The sequence below is a fragment of the Mycteria americana genome, chromosome 2 (assembly GCF_035582795.1).
Source record: "Mycteria americana isolate JAX WOST 10 ecotype Jacksonville Zoo and Gardens chromosome 2, USCA_MyAme_1.0, whole genome shotgun sequence".
NCBI classification, from domain to species: domain Eukaryota; kingdom Metazoa; phylum Chordata; class Aves; order Ciconiiformes; family Ciconiidae; genus Mycteria; species Mycteria americana.
In genome coordinates, this window is record NC_134366.1 from 19,254,597 (window position 1) to 19,275,691 (window position 21,095).

At 38.6% G+C, this 21,095-nt stretch overlaps 1 protein-coding gene across 2 annotated transcripts in view; it reads right to left on the reverse strand.

Moving 5' to 3' along the window:
* The window catches only part of MYO3A (myosin IIIA), a 117,581-nt gene that overhangs the window by 32,052 nt on the left and 64,434 nt on the right, over nt 1-21,095 (reverse strand). The window contains exons 14-22 of one of the 2 annotated variants that reach the window (XM_075495515.1): nt 19,024-19,122; nt 18,806-18,920; nt 15,317-15,443; nt 14,110-14,320; nt 11,908-12,055; nt 4,239-4,392; nt 3,059-3,147; nt 1,189-1,318; nt 901-1,071 (exon numbers count right to left, since the gene is read on the reverse strand). In XM_075495515.1, coding sequence (XP_075351630.1) covers nt 901-1,071; nt 1,189-1,318; nt 3,059-3,147; nt 4,239-4,392; nt 11,908-12,055; nt 14,110-14,320; nt 15,317-15,443; nt 18,806-18,920; nt 19,024-19,122 — 1,244 coding nt within the window. The remainder of the gene's footprint in view (nt 1-900; nt 1,072-1,188; nt 1,319-3,058; nt 3,148-4,238; nt 4,393-11,907; nt 12,056-14,109; nt 14,321-15,316; nt 15,444-18,805; nt 18,921-19,023; nt 19,123-21,095) is intronic. The other variant, XM_075495516.1, reaches the window with a different exon arrangement.

Consider the following 21,095-nt stretch of genomic DNA (forward strand, 5'->3'; position numbering starts at 1 on the left):
ACTGATTCTAGATGAGTAACTTAGATAGAAATCTAACCTTTAGTTGGCTATAGCTGGATGGTTTGGGTCAGTTTCGAAAGGCTACACACAGTGTTTCATAATATTTAACAAGAAGACTGAAACAACCTTCAGAGTTACCTTGCAAAACATTACATAAGACTTGGGATCAGTTCTTGGGACCATTTGGCTCAGTTCTTGGGACTTTGGCTCTACAGAAATTACAGTTTAGCATCTTGGCAGATATCAACAAGCCAAAAGTTCAGGCAAGGACATTGAGCTCAGTGTTTTCCCAGGAACACTGACTTAAAATAGACCTTCAAGACCAAATTTTGCATTCCACCAACAGAGCTCCCTTTGTGAAGAATAGGAGCCTTGCCAAAACCTCAGTTTCTGTAAGATACGATAACATTTTAGAGACATTTCCATTAGGCTCCTCCAATTTAGCTTTTCTGTTCTACTACAAGTACATCTCCCATGTAGCTGTACAAGAAAGTAGTGTTGTAAAGTACTTACTGTATGGCACCAATGCCATCACACAGGGAGTAATACAACACAAGAGCAAACTGGTTGTAAGGAGACTTACCCATCATCCTAAAATGGCAGAGTATTGTGCAACGACCTGGTTAAATTAAGGTGCAATTTAGGAGTAATTTCTGTAGAGCCAGTCGTATTCCTCCACCCCAACTTATGAACTCCCCAAGGAAGGGCTCACTACTAGGATCCCATCAGTTACCTATTGTAAAGGACTAAAAGACTGGGGAAATAGAGAAGTGTCTCCTCACCCTTTGCAGCAGATGTTAGGAGCCCCAACCTTGGTTCTCTACTACTTTAGAGAAAAATTGCACTGAGACAAAACAGCCAATTTATATATGCCCTGTTCAAAAAAGGCCAGTGACTTACCTGATCCTTTCTGTCCAGTCCTCAACTCAAGGGATGCACTCCACTCCCTGTCTTGCTCCCCTACCCTGAAGAGAGGACCCTGAAAGAAGCCTCTACCACTTCCTTGGCACTTGACCAGACCAATCCCTCCCCTGCAGCTTGAGATGGCTGGGGCTCCATTCTGTATAGATTCTAGGGTTGGAAAGTTAAGCCACAAAGTGTATAATGTCATCAACAAATGGTCATATGAAACCTAGCAGTGGTCATCACGAAGGCTAGAGAAGAAGAAGATTAGCACGATAGCAATACCTGTTTTTGTAAGAGGATGGGTTACCAACTGTCGCGTCAGATTGTTTTCAGATGATCGCAGTAGCAGCACAATATCAGCTGGCAGAGTATCTCTATTTTTGGCTAGGAATCCACTTGCATTATATAGAACCTGTTTAAAAAGTGCATTTATGCATCTTCTAGGCTTTTGAAAAGTAATTGTAAATTTAAGCACTCTGGCATGTGGCTTTTAATATATCAAGATACACAAATAGTTTTTCAGCCATCACGCTTGCTCTTGCTTACAGTCTTTCTTTTGATCACTGAAAGTTCTAACTTTTCAACACTGAGAACCATTATGATGCAGATCACTAAAAGCAAATCCATCATTCCAAAGTCGCTTGAGACATTTATTTTCCCTAATGCAGATATGTTAATACTTGTTTTAGCCAGTGTGGATTTATCACTAGGACACGTGGATTGTAGTCCTCCTTTACACCAGTACACATGTAAATGCACAATTAACAATGCACTTGATTTCAACCATATCACACAGGATTACCCATATGACTGTACAATCTTTCTGTCCCATTCATATCATGCTGTACTGGACCCAGGACTTACCACTCTTCCTAGAGATCTCTGTATTAATTGTAGAGGAAGTTTACAAAATCACAAACTGCATACTGGCAATTGAAATATCTCTAAAAATTCCAGGAATGGTGTACCTAACTCAAAATGTACCTCCAGGGCTCGCTCTCAATGATGCTGTAAAGGACCCACAAGAAAACCTGGCCTGTGAAGAAGGGTAGAAGATACTGGCGTATTTAGTTTAGAAAAAAACCTCACAAAACAACCCCATAACAGTCTTAAATTACAACAAAGGCTTGTAAAGGAAGAGGAAATAAATTGTTCTCCAGTTCCACAGTAAACAGGATTAGGAGTAATGAACGTACATCACAGCAATGGAGATAAAATTTAGACAGTAGGAGAAACTTCCTAATGAAAAAGCTTGTTGAACACTAGAAAGGGCTGATGGGGCACTGGTGGAATCCCCACCTTCAGTGGCTGGTAGTAGGAATGGTACAGGGAGAGCTGGCGCTCTGCTCCTCAGCAGTGAGATATGCTATGCTGGTGAAGTGTAATTCAGCTGGACATGAGGTTCAGAGGAGTTACTGCAGGCCTTTTGTAGCTGGCTGTCTTACACAAGGGGCAAGTTATCTTCCCTCAGCTGATGGGCAGTATGTTGGCTCTTTCCAGGCCAGCTGCTCCAGCGCTGCACAGACACAACACAGTTTCCTATGTGAGACAGCAATGCCCACTCCATACCCTTTAAAAGAGCTCAACAGGAGGTGAGAGCTTCTGCTTTCACAAGGCAAGGTTCAGGTGACCAGTGGTGCCTTGCTGCAGTGCGTCAGCAACTCCTCCTGAGTTTGAAAGGCATGTGCAGCAAGTCACCTTGTACAGGAGGGCAAGACGCTGCCCATCAAATGAAGCAGAAAGCAGGGCCTGCACTATCTATCTGGCTGATGACAAAGTACAGAACTAAGTAAGGCTGATGGGGTGTAGGAGGTAGCAGAGCTGGATCCTGATTCGAAGCAGTGGGAACAAGCATGGCACAGGACTTGCAGGGAAGAGCACTGAGTTGCATTACATAATGGTTATGTTTTGGCTCTTCTATAATACAGTCAGTTCATTTACCTGGTGACATTTAAGAAAAATACACTCCTGCTATTGCTTTTTTTATGAGGGAAAATAACTTTTCAATTTACTTTTGATGTGTAAGGCACTGCCAACATTTCCATGTGAGGCCTGAATAGATGAAGGTTGAGAACCAACCCAGCTGACCTCTTCTATTTCCTTCCAGCCCTACCATTCCACAATCTCCAACTAATATCATTAGGTCTCTTACCTTTCCTGCATAATGATAAATCCCAAAGGTTAGATCTACTCTTTTGGGTCTCCAAAAATATTTTGACTTCAAGTTATCTTCAAATTTTTCTGAAAGGAAACACATAGTTATCTTACTGGAGTTACTGTACAATAATTGTCTTCTGAAGCTGTATCCCTGTAAGGATATTGTCTGACTTCTCAGACAATGCAGAGGCACAAAACAGACTCTGATGTTTTTAAGGACAAAGATACCATAACGGTCTTGTAACAAAAAGGCACTGGATAGAGAATATGGGAGCTCTTGGATCAGTTACTTACTTTGTACCAATTTTTTTCTGTGTGACCTCAGAAAATCGCTTGCCTTTCTAAGCTTTTGATCTTCATATATGAAACAATGTAGTAATCCTTCCTAAGGATTCCTTGGGGAATTGTGAGGAAACATTTACCAATTGATTGAGGGCCTCTGTACTGTAGACTAAAAAGTATGAGGCTAGAAAGACAAGAAGCTCATATAATTGCTTTAGCATGGGCACCATTACCGGTTGTTATTAGGTTTTGTGATTGGGTGTTGGTCAAAACTCTCATCTGACACTTTGCACATAAAAAATGAGTAAACCGAGGATTTATCTGCACAGAAACCCCACTGAAATAACTAAATCAACTGTAACTGCAACTACCTAGCAGCACTGAAATATTCAGGATCTGAATTACAACATATTTAGGTATTTTAATTTTAATTTCTGAATAGAAAAAAACAGGAAGCATAATTTGCTGAAAGGCACTGAACCAGGTTTGCAGCCATTACCCTTAAAAAGTACTAAAATTCTTGTTCAGATACGGTTCATCAAAAATCTCAGAGCTGGACATGACTCAACTTTGAAAACAGTGTTCTTGGCATATGAACCTAGAGTTTTAACTCAGTTTGATCTTTACCTTTCAAGCCCTGCAGCTAAAAATTCCTGAAGACAGGAGATTTCAAAACCTGGATCAGCAGCTTAGGTTCGTTTGTACTCTTGATGTTTCTGTATCAACTTCAAAGACACATCCATCCCTGCATGCATGCCTCCCTCAAACATACTGTGACACTGGAATGTGGGCTCACTAAAAACATAAGTAGCATATAGCCTAAACTGGACACGCCAAACAGAAATCTAACAGGGAGACGTCCTGCAAAACTGTGAAATAAACCATATACTTACCTACAAGTGTCTGATCTGTTGCTTGTGGGAATCGACTTTCCTCATCCAGCAGGGACAATAAACCCATTGGTTTCTGCAGGAACATATCTAAGAGGGGCCTGTTGTCCTCATATTCTATAACTCTTGCATCAACACCTTCATATAGATATTCATTCTGTAACAAGCAACAGAAGGCATGTTTTGTCTATGTATACAGAACCACTTCAGAAAATAATTCACAAACTTTCAATTGTAGCAAATTAAAACTACATTGAAAAAGTATGCCCTGGGACTAAAGACATCAAGGTTTTGCAGCAACAAATGTCAGTTGGATGTATCACACTCTCAGGCTATAGATTTTAATTTGCCTTTGGGTATGTAAGTGCTTCCTATGGCATATTTGGTAAAGTAAGATGCTTTCCAATGCTTTAATATGCAAGAATTAAAGAAACAGAGTTGAAGAAGATAAAATATAGTGTTTGCAGATGGAGACAGTGTCTATTTACTTCCCTGGTCGGCAATGTAAAAAATATTTCTTAATCATTTAGAGATACATTTACATTCCCAATTCATTGCTCAGATCTACGTGATGTACAGTGGCCAAGATTTACAAAAGTGACTACAGATTACAGAGGCCTCACTTGTTTGATCCCCCTCCTCAAACACCTGGAAAAGTTCTTATGTGGACAAGAATGGTGCACACACTTTCTAATAATGAAAGAATGGTGTACATACTTTCTAAAAATTAAATAAATTGTCTCAGGTTGGCCTCTACAACATTTTCACTCCTTTTAAGGAACTAGAGAAAGGTATTCAGCAAGATTAAAAAACAACAGAAAAGCTGGTGGGGTTTTTTGTGTTTTTTTTTTTTCTGCTGAAGACTGCAAATATCTTTGGATTCCTACCAGACTGAGACAAACCTGATAACAAACGCTGTGTCCACAGTGTGTTGCGATGGTTTTATCTTGAAAATAATTTAAATTATAGCTGAAGAATACAAGAACGACTTTCTTTAATCCTTCAGCAAGGCAGAGGACAGTCGTAGATTTACCAAGAGAAGGCTGCTTTAGGGACAGCCTCCCCCCCCCAATATTTCGCCTGCATTACACAATGCAATAGCAGTTATCCACTGCACAGTGCTTCCATATATACCAGGGTTGCCTTCAGTCTCACGCAGGCTATACTATGAAATACACAATTAAGCCTTTTGATCTACTTTAAAAATCATCCCTCTTCCAAAGGATAGGACTTTATAAAAGTGTTGTATTAATGTATGGTGTTAACGTCACAGTTGTGCCATTCCGAATTCATTGTGAGAAGAGTGTCATAAACGTGAATGATGGCTAATATTAATGAGTTCAAAGACCTCTAAACCTGAAAGACCTCTCCTTATGTGTCATTTACTTGAGCTTGAATGAGTGAAGAAGGCAATATATTGAGCATTTCAAAAAGGAGTTAACTGCCATATACCACAGAAAAGCACACGTTATTAGATTTCATACCTCTCAATCTCTAAACCAGAGAGGAACAGCAAAATGAATAACATCAGTAACACTGTCCTGGAAATACAGGCCCAAATAAAGAAATCTGCTGATCCACTTGAAAGAGAACACAGGTTATATACCTAAACCCTTCCAGTATCCAGATTGATCTAATTTCCCAGGACACTCTGCACTCTAAGGATAGGTTATGGCTCAGTTTATATGCCCGTACAAGGGTGTAAGCTGTAAGAATCTCTCCTACAGCCCCATGACGGCTCCTCATCTCAGACACATAACATTAACTTCATTCATGTCACCCCTGGAGCATTGGACAGGTGGAGTTTTGCTTTTGATTTTAACCAATGACCTGAGTAGCCGGACAAGACAGGAGAGTAATAAATGTATCACTGTTATAGGCAAGAATTTAATTATATACCTGTAGGAGCTAGTGGCAGGAAGGGAATGAGTCTGTGTTATCTCCCAAAGATAACACTGGAGTAGGGGCTGAGGTCTGAGGGCTGAGGCTGTACTGACACACAGATGTTACGTTCATGAAACCAGCAGTGACTGCTTAGGATTGTCAAGAGTACACTTACCAAGGGGGAAAAGGGAAGAGATTGCTCAGGATGAATCTATCAGAGAAGAGTGTTTCTGTGACAGACATCCTCAAGCAAGCTCTCACAGACAATCTATCTAATGATTAACTTTTTCCAACTTCAAATGCTTGTGAGAGAGGCTGGTTTAGAGAGCTGATAAAAGAGTTCTCCTCGAAACCGAAAGGAGGTTTGTAATAGCTGTACTACTACACCGTAACAGCAACATCTGCTCCGCTCCCTGCCTGGCCAGTGCGCGGGGCCTGACCTCCAAGGCTGCAGCGTACGTGACCGTTCGGTCTTTTGTGTCTGCACCTTGACAACTGAATGAGCGTCAGCGCTGACCGTTTCGGTAACACTGCTGTCTGCCCCGTAGGATATGGAAGGAGTTCACTCGTCGCTTCCCATGGGCTCCTGGAGGACGGCTGATAACCAAGTCTTCCAGGCAGCAGCGTGACAGATGGCTCAGAAATAAGACACCATATTACATTTTCTCATGCAATGCTGGTCTTCAACCATATTATTAGGATACAAGCAGCAAGGATAAAAGCCTTAACGATGCACATCATAAGACTGTAATGAAATAGATCTTATTTTAATTAATAAGCTGAATCAGCTACAGGATTCTGTAATCCCCCATGATGTTTTATGACAAGAAAGCTCCTTAAAATAGCAGCTGCTCGCTGAAATTCTAAAGCATAATCCACTAGAAAGTATTCCTATGCATGGGATGTCAAAAGGAATGACTGAGTTGTTACACTAATACTTGGACTCCTATCTCATCTCAGTATTGCATGGTATCTTTTCTGTGATCAAAACTCGATAACATTAGCTTGTGCAACCTGGTTTCACTTAATAACAAAAGAGTAATTAAATGCATTTGGAAATGGTCTTCATGTTTAATAAAAGTAATGGCATCTTGCTGAGAACATGATATGATGATGCTTTGGTTTAAATGGGAACACCAGAGACTTATTCAGAATGAACCTTTTCCAGCTTAAAGTAGAAGATTAAATTGTCATATGAATGTAAAATAAACATTGCATATATTTAATACAAAAAGTAGTATCCTTCCAACTGACAGTAAACTTGCCACTTTCCAAAATGTTTTAGGTATTTGACGTTACACCTTTCACTTTTTATGGAAGAATCACAAATGAGAAAGAAATGGGAAGGTTGTCTTGCTGGACAATATTACCTGCAGATCATGGCGCTGACAGAATACATCAGTACCTTACATGTAAAGGAAACACCTTGAAGGACAGGACTGAAGGTGCAAAACTTGTGCTTTGTTTAATATTAACCTAAAAAAAGCTTGTGCCAGCATTCATTCCACTTAACTATAGACACAGAAAAGAAGCGACTAAGTTGAGAGCCCACATTTCCTCCCCAGTCAGTGGAGACTGAGATGTGTCTATTTGTCTCCACTGACTACCGGGAATCTAAACTATCTTTATCTTAAACTATACTCCCCACTTCAGCCTTTCTGTTAAATTAGGGAAAGGAGATTGCATTCAGGCCTAAAAGCCTTTATTCTTAAATGCAAACATTAAGTCAACAATAAAGAATAAATTCCCTTAATTTTGACTTGAGTTCTCCACACTGGCACACAGACACTCTGCTCTAGCAGACACCCTGAGCCTCGGGTGGTGATAGTACCACTCTTCCTTCCTACTATTCCTGTCACTTCTGAGGCCATATTTTTGTAGGTCACACTTCCAAGGAAAGCAAAACTGTGAACGTTTTTCAGGTTCAGATACAGAAAAGAAACCACTGACAATGCTAAAAACATGTCACCTGTAACACTGAAAGGACAATTCAGCCTTATGAGTTCATTTACTATTTGGCTTTATTGCTCAAGTTGCCAAAAAATTATTCACCTTCCCTAGGTATATAATCACTATTTATTAGGTTGACATGGCTTAATGGAGAACTAGACTATAACCAACTGATTTAGGCCTTGACTTCCCACTAGATATGTCAAATTTAATCTAATTGTATGTGGTATGGAATTGAACAGGGCAAAACAGGGAAAGAAATGAAGAAATAACGTACCTATAAGTTTTACTTCTCTTGAGGGAAGTGTGACAGAAATTAAATTCTGCAGTCTTCCTTGGGTAGATCTACATGGTGCAATGCAGCGTCACATTAGAGATTTCTGAGCTAGCACAGAGCAATCCAACATGCCTGTCTGGCATTGCACGGGGCTGTGAAGAGATACTAGCCTGGGCCCCCAGCAACAGGATAGCTCCATCAGCATGGCAGTCAGCTTGGGCTAATGAAAAGTCAACGCAAAGGTCTCGGTGACTGCTGGCATCAAGCCTTCTCCTAAACTCCTGTCTTTCAGTATTAAAGACACAAACCCTTACATGTGTGTAAAGTCAGGCAGACGCATCAGCAAAGGGCAGGGGTCATCCTATTGTTTGGCTTTTACGTAAGTGATACTTTGTATCATTAACAAGAACAATTTCAGTCATATGATTTTGAAAATATTTCCTTTTTTTCCATATATAGAAAATTTAGGAATTAGATTTTATATTTTCCTGCAAATAGCTTTCTCTTGTTTGTCTGCAGGGAGGACCTCTATTTACAATTAAAGTACATTACTGGTGTTAACACAGGAAAGTCCTTACAGTGAACAGAAAAGATTCTGAAGGCACCTGCTTTCTCGAAGACTGTTCTTGTGATGTAAACCTGGAAAAACCATGTTATAAATAAGTGAAAAGTGATGTCTTATAATGACTATGAATCATACTGCAAATCATCCCGTGCCATTGGGTTGTAATGCAGAATAATACATTTGTCATTTCCTGGCTCTGAGGAGGGGGGGGTGGATTTACACCTACACTTGCACGAACTTAATCTATATAGCTCATTCTGCACTGCCAGAGTAATATCTTTGGAGACCGCTACAAGATAATATAATGAAGTTTGATATAATCTGGTGTAGTGGTGTCATGTAAATTAAAGTAGACATCTTACTTGGTTGGTATTACCGGCAGGATGTAGACACTTGTAATAGGAATATTAGGACTGGTATAAATGAAATATGAATGGAAATGTGCGTATAAGCACCAGAAGAAAGAGTCTTAGAAGAATGGCCTGTGATTTGAATGAAGACTGTATGATGTGATTTGAATGATTTGAATTGATTTGAATGATTTGATTTGTTCACAGCAATAAAATTGAGGAAAGTGTTATTTACATGAAGACCAGAAGGCCTTCACTCACATAAAAACACAGCGCAGACAGCTAGCGAGTGGGACACCCTCTAAATCTGACAACAGGAGGATGACTGCAAGGTTACAGCACATCACATACGCCTTTCCTTTTCCTACAAACCCACCAAGGAAACAGACTGTAGGCATAAAGATGTATATATTCCAAACAAGCAAAACCAGATAATGACCTTGCCTAAAGATTACGGAGGCTGAAGTAAATAAGGTTCTGAGGCAAAGAACTGCCCCATAACAACTGATGATTGCTAAAGGGTGTAAAAGACATGTCCAAAAACTATTTCAGCAAGAAGAACCTAAGAGACATGATGAAGACTTGCTAGCTGGTGTCCCTTATTCTCTGTGTTGCTCACAAATGATCCTGGCCAGACCACTTGAACATACACATCCTGGTGCTTTCTATGTGGGTGTGAGTCAATGAAATCTATGAGAGAATGAGTGGGAGTGGGTAAAACTGACATACTCAGAGATTCTGTAAATAAAGATCACCTTCCCCTTCCAGAAGGTCTGTAATTGTCATACTAATTTCCTACAGGCAGAAATGGGTAAACTGTATGTTGTCAAAATCAGAAGTTCATTTTTCCCCTCAGCTGCTCAGTAGCAAGGTAACCACCCTGACCTCTCTGCAGCAGGGCACGTGCAGGAGAGCAAACGGTTCCTACTAGATGCTGGCACCACAAACCTCTGCGTTAATATAGGTCTGGCCAAAATGTTCTGTATTAGGAAATCTAGAAACAAGTAAAGGCAGATTACACTGAACAGGACCCAAGTCTAATTAAAAAAGAGAAGGAATATTAAGACAATATTTGCGTGTACAGGGACAGGGTTAGGAAAGCCGAGGCAGGTCCATCGGCAGCAAAAAGGCAACTAGGGAAAATGTGGGCCTGCTGCTGAACGGGCATGGGTGACATGGAAAAGGCTGAGATACTTGATGCCGCCTTTGCCTCGGTCTTGACTGATAATCCCAGGTCCCTGAGACCAGAGGTAAAGTCTGGAGCAGGGAAGACTTACCCTCGGTGGGGGAGGATCAAGTTAGGGAACATTTGAGCCCAGTGGACATACGCAAGTCCATGGGACCTGGTCAGTGCCTGGATTTGACAGGAATAAATAACGGTTCTGCAGTCTGTGCTATTTATATTTTCTGTGCTATTTATTATTTTCTACAGCTGTTAGAAACAGCAGTAGCCAAGTGCTCTTTTTGTGTGAATTTATGCACTTTGGAAAGAAGACGCCTAAAAGTAATTACAGTAGTTCAGGCTAATTTCTCTCTGACTTCTAGATGTCATTAAAGACAAGGAAATACTTGTGACTGAGAATCTCCCACATAAATCTATAAAAACAACTACAAGGTCTAAGACTGCAAGAGAGCATTTCCTAAAATAATTGGAGACAGGATAAAACATTGTTCCATATAAAAAAATTCCATTTTACACACCTCTAGACTGACACATGCATGTACACACCTGCATACGTAGACTCATTCCAAACTTGCATCTGTCTCATCCTTAAAACAAACAGTGATTAACACTGACAAAATACTCTTTTTTCTACTAATAATTGAAATCAGTATTCCGGAGGACTTTAATCTATGTATCATAAAACCCAATAAATTCAACAAAACAAAGAAAGCATTATTTCACCTAAAATTTGAATGTCGACTGTTCTGCTCATACAGAATTTTGCAATATTTCTATTTTCAGCAAGATTGATTTTTTTTTTCCTGGACATGTTATTTCTTCAAATAAAAATATTGAATAATGATTTACAGATGGCTAATTTAATTCTCATGGAATTATTTACAAAGTTGAGATGATCTTTTTTGAGGTTTTTCACTCTCCTCTTCAATTTCGTAAACTTTTATAATTACAACTCTGTTCCTTTTCTCTGCTTTACATCAAATTATTTAGATTAAATCCATCATTATTAAGCTTAGATGATCTGGTTCCTGAATAAGAACAAAATAATTGTGAGATTTTCAGTTTTTAATAATGGAATTTCAGTGTTCATTAAGCTTATTAGTAAGCTATTATGAACACTGCACTTTAAAAATTATGTTCCCACTCATTTATTTTTTTACTGTAGAATCATACATTACATCACTCATGTTATTCCTCAAGAAAACAACATTGCATTCGCATCAAACTGATTATCACTGTGTTATGTTGCTTAGATAGATACCGTAAATTTCAAGTTTAATGCATTTTATGTAGGCATTTTACTTGCAAATAGCAAGCACTGCTTCACAGAATACATACTCAGAAAACATTTGTTATAATCTGCAATTTACAACCTGTTATGGAGAAGGAACAATGTAGTTTCTTGAGACAAGGTTTTGTATGTTCAGCAATATTAAAGCTTTATCAAAATATTCAACACATACCTGTTCCCAGGCAAAGACATGTTGATTGAAGTAGAACTGAATTTGTTCATTGGCAATGTTGATACAGAGTTGTTCAAAAGAATTTTTTTTGAAATTCTCAAAGCCAAAGATATCAAGAATTCCAATGTTCAAACCATCATCGTTTCCACTGCAAAGATTAAATAAACTTTCTATTGTTGTGTCTTTATTTTACACTGACTAGCTTCATTATTATTTCACAAAAGGAAATAATGGGCCAAATCTGTACGCCAGTTAAACAGGATAATTTTTGCTAAACCAGATATCTGTTAAAATAACAATCAATTTTTGTTTGAAATACAATAAATGCACATCAGTTCAAAGGTATTTGCAGACCAGATACACTGAATGACATAACGACTGAATCAACTGATAAGCATATAGAGGATTTACAATTTTATTTTTGAACTAATATTTGCTAGTTATTATTCTATTGTAAAAAGCTGACTACAGTACAGAAACAACATGCAGTTCTTTTTGTTTCTCTTGTAATAAAACAGGCTTTACTCACCAGCATCTTGAAATTAAAGATTGCTGTCATTAAATATTATTTCTTCATATTATTTAGTCACAACAATTAAAACTGCTTATTTTAACATGAAAGTCAAAAGAATGAACAGCTAGACCTTTTATGCATCTAAATAACTACTTTAAGTACTGGAGTGTGGTATGAATTTAAATTACCAATTCAGTTCCAGAGAAGTACTACTAGTAGAAACTTCAGTTTGACATTTTAGCTAAGGCATTCTGAGAGATACGTGGTCATTTCTGCAACTGGAAAATAGCTCTAATATTTGTGTCTATTTGCTGAAACAAAAAATTAAGAGGATACAATTTGGTATCAAACTGAAGTTGACATTAGTGTCTTTTCCTAGCTAAATTAAAAAAATAGATCACATTCTATCTATAAAATCCCTTTGAGGGGCTATCTGTAACCAATATATTTTTTTAAATAAGAAGTTTAGGAAATTGGATATGAAAAACCAGCCTCAAGATACTCATGAATAGCACTTGAACCTCTTTGTGAAGCCCATCTCAAAAATGGCAATGTTTCATTGTGGAGGGATCAAAGGTATTTGTCGATTTTGACCTGAATTTGGTGACTATTTTATCTGCCTGGAAATTACATTTTTGGTGACTACACTGCTGAAATTTGTCTGCCCTGTTCCTCCTCAGAGCTAATTACATAAAAATAGCAAATACAAATTATTTTACTACCACAAAACCAAAGCAGACTTCTGGGAAGTTTTTTGTATAGTGAACGTTGCAGGTCGAACTTTCTCCTTCCTCACCAGCATAGTTAAGTATTCAATTTGAAAAGGGCTCTGTAACAGGCACATGAGAGAGGCGCACAGGCTAGCAGTGCTGCCCCATCTATCATGAATTTTATCCTATCACTCACTGATTAAAGTTCGGTTTATTGCTGCTCTGTTGTAACCAAATATTTGAAAGTTTAGACAAATTTTAGGATTTAGGAAAGCCTTGGCTTTCCTCTGATGTTTCAAAAAAAAAAAAATCCAGAAAACCCTGATTTGCAAACCAAGGCTATTTATTATTGCTATTTCTCTTCAGGTAGTTAAAAGTTTGCTCCTTTTCACTGCTACTATGAGCAATAGAGGGCCCTGAACTATAGGATCTACAATGCATGCCATATCATTTCTTCTTCAATTTGCAAAATGTGTTATATCCTCATGCCCAATATCTTTCTTGTCTCTGTGTTTAAAATGTCACTGTGTTAAGGGTAGGGTGGACATTAACCTCAGTAAATGTGTTTGGAAACTACTCTCACACATATATGAAACCACGCTTATAACAACAGCGACAGAAGCAACAGCATCAGTGCAAATAAGAGCAGAATTTGATCTATGTAATCAACAGATGATAGTCAAAAGTTGACCCTGAAAAATATAGGAAAATATAAAGGAAAAAGTAGTTAGTATGTAATTTACAAAGGGTTAAATGAGTAAAGGTCAAACAGGAAAACACCAGACGCCTGTGCTATCCACACCTACTGTATTTTCACTGTATACTACGAACAGGATAAAACCTTCTTTTTTTTAACATGGTGGTGTCATAAACAAAAAGGTAGCAGAGAAAAAGTAGATCAGAACACTAAATGCTCTAGTGTAGATGATATTATTCCCACAGAAAATCTCTCTTTATTCTGGAAAAAGCTTCTTTTACCTTAAATGTTTGTCAGGTTTGAGTAAAGTGTTGATGCGATTGACTATCCAGCTAAAGAGGCGCCCGTACAGTGCTTTGGCCATGGCATCTCTGACGTCAGTGGCTTTTTCCACAGTGTTGGGACGAATAATTGTTTCTCCTCGAGTCACTACACAGTGAGAGGTGAGGGCCTCTTGCAGTTCATCTGCCTGAATACACAGCAAGGACGCACCTAGGAAGGAAGGTCACAGGCGTAGCTCAGAGGCAGATTTTGGAAGGAAAAATATGCACCTTTGCAGTCAAAGCTGCAAGTGCAACGTATTATGAATAAGGGCCAAATCAAAGTCTTGAACTATGACTAATGAGGGAGTTCACACCAAACAACTGTCAGTATCTAATTTAGTCACCAACCTTCCTAGCTTCCACCGCAGTCAATGAGTAACTGAGTCAAAGCAGAGGCCTTTAGGTTCTAAATTGCTTTATCAAGGAGGCTATTTCTCCAAACTGTCTACGGAGCAATGCTAGGGAAGCTAGGTGACTAGGTCAGGAGTATGTAAGTTGTGAGGTATGAATAACCCTCTCAGTTATAATCCACCCATATAAGCCACTGCTGTCCTCCTTTTGCTCCAAAAAAGGGGTGCTTCTTTCCCAGTTCCACAATATTTTTCTATCTATGGCAGGAAAACATGTAAGAAGATAGCGTGAAGACTCGATTATCTCCCCACCTGCAACTGCTGAGAAAGAGTAGCAACTTTCTTGAGGATCTTTGCCCCTTTCCCTCCTCTGCCTCCCAGCAGCCTACAATGTAAGGTATCCCTTCCAAAGAATTAGTGAGCCATATTTCAACAGGCACATGTGGGGAACAAGTAATGAGTATCTGAGAAAGAAACTGGGAAAAAACTATTCAACGTGTTAATGAGGTTCTCCATCAAATGTTCAAATAACCTTGGAAAAATTCCAAAGGTTTTCTTTTCAGGCATCTGCAGTATTAGTCATGTTTCCTGAATGCCAGTGAACTGGTTAGTCAAATAAGGTGCATAACATGGAAAATTTTTTCTTTTTGCATTTGAATTCAGGTGGGCTTGGAATTAGTCTATCTTCAGCATTTAATTATTCTTGCAAAATTTCCATGTGAATACAGTTTTCATTGATAACTCTCTTGCAATAAAAGAAATTTGCTATCAAAACGCTAAAGGAAAACAATCTTAAATCAAGAAAAAACACTCACAATTCTCAAGGGCTACTGGATTGGAAATGTTGCTCTTGTCAATCATATGTTCAGACACCACTGCAGAAAATTCAATGTTACCCACGTTTAAAATGGCTGCCAGGACACTGTACACACTTCCAAGTTCCTGAAAAGTTTATTAAAAAATATACAATACTTAATAGCCAGATAGATTTGTCACTTTGGTTTGTGCGATGGGCACGTGAGTGTGTGTTGTTTCCTGTTGTTTGCCACATGCCCACTACTTTAAGAATACTGTTCTCAGCAGTTATTCCCTGTTCTGTACTCAGCATAGTCTTTCAAGTGTAAGACACCCAAAGAGGGCAAAACAAACTCTAGCCTAATCTCTCTTCCATACTTGTCGACAGGACAGGATTGACATGGAATAGGGGAAGCACAAAACAGTGGTGAACATAATCCTCTTACACAGGAAGTATTCAGAGGTTATTTATATCCACTCTTCACTGTGTCTGCAGGCACAACCATGTCTAAAAATGTAATACCTAGATCAACAAAAATATAAACAAATCTTCAGCTATGTTTCTGGGATCACAGAAACAAAGGTACTCCAAATAATAGGTCTGCCACGGCTCCCTTGACGTCATCAGAAAAAGTTTCACTGGGAGAAGAGGGAGACCTCACTTCTCTGATTTGGCAAAGCACTTTACCCTTCAAAATGTCAGTTAGGAACTGTGTACTCACCAAAGCACTTTAGTATGGACTTTATTTAAACATATTTACATTTCAAATGATTTAGTAGGTTCTGAAGAGGGATTCTGCCTTGAAAAAGGCTAATATTAGTCTGGACAGTGAAGTGATATATATAGTAAATTATTTCAAGTACTTATATAGGACAAATAAAATCATATTTGCAATTAATGAAAGAATGCTTTCATTGCAGGTTTGACTTAGATTTGAACTATGAATTTTCATCTGAACTGTGAATGTTTATCAGTATACTTGATGATCTGTGGGTATTTTCTACTCAGAAATGCTGAGGTGTTCCTGTAAAGCAGACTACATTTTAAGCTAGGAATCTGTGATACTATATATTTTGAGGCATACAGTAATAGTGTATTTTATAAATAGCAGGTTTATAAGTTTTATAGTAGTTTTAAAAGAAGCAGTTTTGTAAATTTGATTGGTATTTTATAACAATGGACTTTTCATAATTGCACAGCATTTTATCCCTAAAATTCAATAGTTTGCTGGTACCGTGTCAGGCATCATTTAGTCAGATAAAATCCTTAATTGCTCTAGAATACTTGATCTTGTTTTCAACACTTTCAGAAGTTAATCTAGCAGTTAATAAATTAATTATTCCAGTGACAGCAAGACAAACTAGATAAACTCACTCTACAAAATTATGCTAAGGATAATTGGCATACAGTTTACCTAGGTTTTAAGCAATCATTTTCATTTTAAGCTTAGGGACACAGATGAAATGCAAAGAAATGGGTAGCTTAACTTCTGCCATTATGCCGTACAGTATGTAAAGCTGCTGACATTTTTGTGCCCTTTTCCAGCATGTTTGAAATCTGGCTTGATCTGTATCATACAGCATGATTATTGTTCACCTCAGGCAGTCCTTTCCTATTAATTTTGCCACGCAGCCTGAAATAAAGCAGTGTGATTTTAAGACAGGGAGTACTTACAGTAGTTACTATTAAAGCCTGTCAGTCAGTTAAAAACAAATTTCAAAGAAATAAAGCCTTGTTTAGGTCTCAGTTTGGAATGGAGTGGAGAAGATATTCTGTCCAAGATTTTCTGCTAATAAAACTTGGAACATGCTTATGTAGAACCTCCTCTGTGCACTGGGATCAATGTCAAAGCTTAAGGCTGCATTACTAAAAAGTGAACTTAGAAAAGGAACTCATTGTCTTACAGTATCTTTTTCTCACTGAAAATAAATTGTCTCTGCACATGTATCCTATATCAGAACCTCAGTGGGAGAAGAAGACTTCTCTGTTCTTTCACTCTTGCAAACAGCCTCAGACAGGCTAATTCACCCTGTGGAGAATGTAAGACAGGCTAACATGGATGGGGCTCACATGGAACCACAGTTAGATTGGCTATGGTACTCAACCTGCTTCTGAAACTGTGGGGGTTCAACAGGTAGATGAGTCTTTACAGATTCAGCTCACGGTGGCCTGCTAAGTTAATCAAATTAAGATCCATGCTAGAACTGCACAATGCGGCCAGTGACCTAGTTCTAACTGGATCTTCAATATGCAAGGAAGGTTGTCTCTTTTGGATGATCGGGATTATTGTTTCCATCCATCCAAGCGAACAAAAGAACCGGGAACAAAAACAGACTTGCTGCTTTTCATGGTATAAATTAGGACTTATCAAGGTCTCTGGTGCTGTGACAAAATTGCTGTCAGTGCTGAACTGTTCATAGCCTTCCATGCTGCTTCTGGAAAGGTGAAAGTACAGGTGTGAAAGGATGTGATAGTACAGGTGTGATATTACTAAGTGCAGTTGTGAATAAGCATGTAGAGGAGAAAGAGACTGTGAACTCCACTGCTACTACGACTTAATGCAAAATGAGTTTAGAGGAACAGAATAGGTGAATAAATATGTTCTGCTAGCTATTCAAATATTTACATTGAGGGAAGCCAGAAATACTCAACAGAAGTAATTTTCTGTGAAGAGCTCCTTACAACATGCGGTTTTGTCAAAGATATAAAAACATACATCCATTCTGCAGCACTAGTGCTATATTTCACAGACACTATACAGATCATACTCCTACTATTGTTTGTGATAGATAAAGTCAGCGGTAAACTACAGCTGTGATGCACCACTTCTCCTAAGAAGAGAGAACTAGGGTGCAGGATGGGGTTGTCTTCCCTTGCATCCTACTTTATAAATCCAGAGGCCTGTTTTTATTTTAATTATACCAAAGACAGCCTGAGGAGAGCAGTTTAATGGCCAGCAGAGCAATGATATGAGATCATAAAGAAAGAATGGATTCAGTTAATGTTTAGTGATGAGATTCACTCCAAAGGGATGTAAAAACTTCATTCAACTTTACCCCTGGAGTTGTGAAAAAGTATTGAGTTCATCAAAACCCAGATCAACTCAATGAATTTTTAGAACTCTCACCATGGACTTCATCTTAAAACAGAGATGACGCTTATATTCACAGGCCTAAAATTATAGGCTAATAAATAGTTACAACATCATTTTCTATGCATTTAATTTGCAAAAGCCTTTTTTTTCCCAATTACTCAGCTGTGCTGTGTTCACTGATTTCAAAGTCTTGTTGACTAATACCATTTTATTAGTTTATCAATGCCTTGGAACCTTAAAAATTTAAATGTGGTAACATAACAGTAAGTTGACCATGCAATATACTAAAACATAAACACACTACTGCTAAAGGAAGGACATAACAAGGGAGGTTATTTGAAAGCTTTATATAAGTTTTTCCTAATTAAGGTAGACATTAACGTTCACCAAAACCAAAGGGTTATCAGCACTCACCTCCAGTGTAAAACCTATGACTTTGAAGCACTGTTCAATTAATTCAAACTGAGACTTATAAAAGCTATTGTTCATGAAATCTTGCACTATTCTGAAATGATCGTTTTGCAGATATCTGAAAGAGTTGATGGATACAGAGTTAGAATGTAAATGAGGTTGAGAATTCAACAACACCACATTTCTTAGTAATCAATTTACGTAAAAATAAACTGTATTACCTGGGAGGTCTATATTCTGGCAGTTTATAATGTGCCAGTTTTTTCTTTTCTGCCAGACCAGCATAAATATAATAAAAAATATGGAAATTTTTCTCTCCTCTGAAACGACAGAAACAACAAACTGGTTTAGTAATGTAAGTATGTTACATTTACTGATGACATACATGCTATTATTAAATCTTATTTTAATAACGGGCAAGGCTTATGCAAACTGGCAGAGGACTCTGAAAGAAGCTTTATTACACCAGTTCCTGTGAAGTGAACACCCTTTCTGTGCCATTATGTGTTTGTTCTGAAGCTGTCAGGGTGGCTGCTCGGTGCTACAAGCAGCTAAATGCTGCTCTGCCTTTGATGCAATTAGTAGATGGTAGATGCTGGGTGAGATCTTGCATGTTGCTCATCCACCCGCACTAAACGGGCTGTTTAACCTCCAGTTATTTTAAAAAATCTTCTGACCCTGGGAGAGCTATACACTCACTGAATCCAGTATGTTTGCTGTGTCCTTAGCCCTGAACTAAGAAAGCACATAAGCAGACCTTCAGCAAAGGGCCTTATGACTTGGCATGCTTTGCCTAAAAGTTAGGTGCCAGAAGGTTTATTGCACATCCAAGGTTCCTGTGCACCTTATGAGGAAGAACTGAATGCTTAGGTGGAAATTTGCAGCCCCCACTGAACTCTGAGATGGCCAAGTCAGTCACTATGAAATGGCAAAAAGGAATTGTGTTCAAACCTCTGGCTTCTGCATGAGCTGAGGCGTGTGTCTCAGGAGCACCATTACATGCTTCTGTGAAACAGGATCAGAGCCCAGTGCACTCCTCTCTGCATGGGGGTGCCTAGATCAGAGTCCAGTGCCAACTTAGTTTGCATATTTTACTGTGGACAGTCAGTAGTAGAAAACAAGATCAATTTAAGGAGTAGGAGCAGATCCCCTATCTTCCCCCTCAGTGTCTTAACCATTAGGTTGCATAGCCATGCTTTGCACGCTCTCTGAAACCTCACGGTGTCCTGATGGTTTGTGTATTCTCTTGGAAAGGTAGGGGAACCTGTAGGTTCAAAATCTCTTGGCTTGAAGTGGGTCTGGAACTTGGGTCTCCCATTTATGGGTAATCAGTCACTGGTTTTCTGCAAAAAGTCATTCCTAGGTCTCCATGTGAGTTTGGGAGTCGAGTTCTCCCAGAAGAGCAGAACAGACTGTCCTTGCAATGCAGGTACTGAATGCCAGTTCTCTGCCGTGGCACAGCCGTACGGACCAGCTGCACAGAGACCTCAGTGAAGAGGAGAACACGCTCAACACAAACAGCTTCAGGTGCCCTTGCAAGTTCATGCCTCAAAATTTAACCTCCTACAGTGGCTCTCATGCTAAACAAGTCGATGGCATTGTTTTGTGAATTCAGATGTCTAAACACCTACTTAAATAGCATTGGAGGCACATAAATGCTTTGCTGACTTCCTGTCTCAGCATGTGGCTAAATATAAATACAAAACTGACAGCCACAGAACAAACCCATGAAAAGTTATGAAAAAAGGTGGTATTTTAAGGAAAAAGCTGGGTTTATTCTGAAAAAGCAGTTTCTGTGCTTATGTTCAACTGGGGAAAAAACCACCATTTCATAAAATTGCTTCTAACTTTAAATTGTTTATTGAAACCTTCCAAGTGATACTTAGATGTTCTTCATGTCACAAACCTACAACAGGCAACAAGGTCACGCAGAACTACAAAAAGAGTAAAAATGAGTAAGAGATCAGCAAGGGGAAAAATTTAAATCAGTGACAACATTCCTCATCTCAAACTCTGTTTTTGCTATTGTTATTATGGCAGAAATAGAGTTGCCAAAATATTTTTTATCTGGCTGTGCTATATATTAGGATAGAAAATACATGTCAATAATTTAAATTAATTGGAAATGCCATTTATTTTTTCTGTCATTTTATATTATGAGATACACACGACAGAGATGTATCTGTTCTACATTTGGTCCATAACCCTTTATAACCAAATCCTACTAGATGCTCCCAAATGGAAAATGAGCACTTTGCAAACAAACAAACAAGCTACAATACTAGAGGAAACG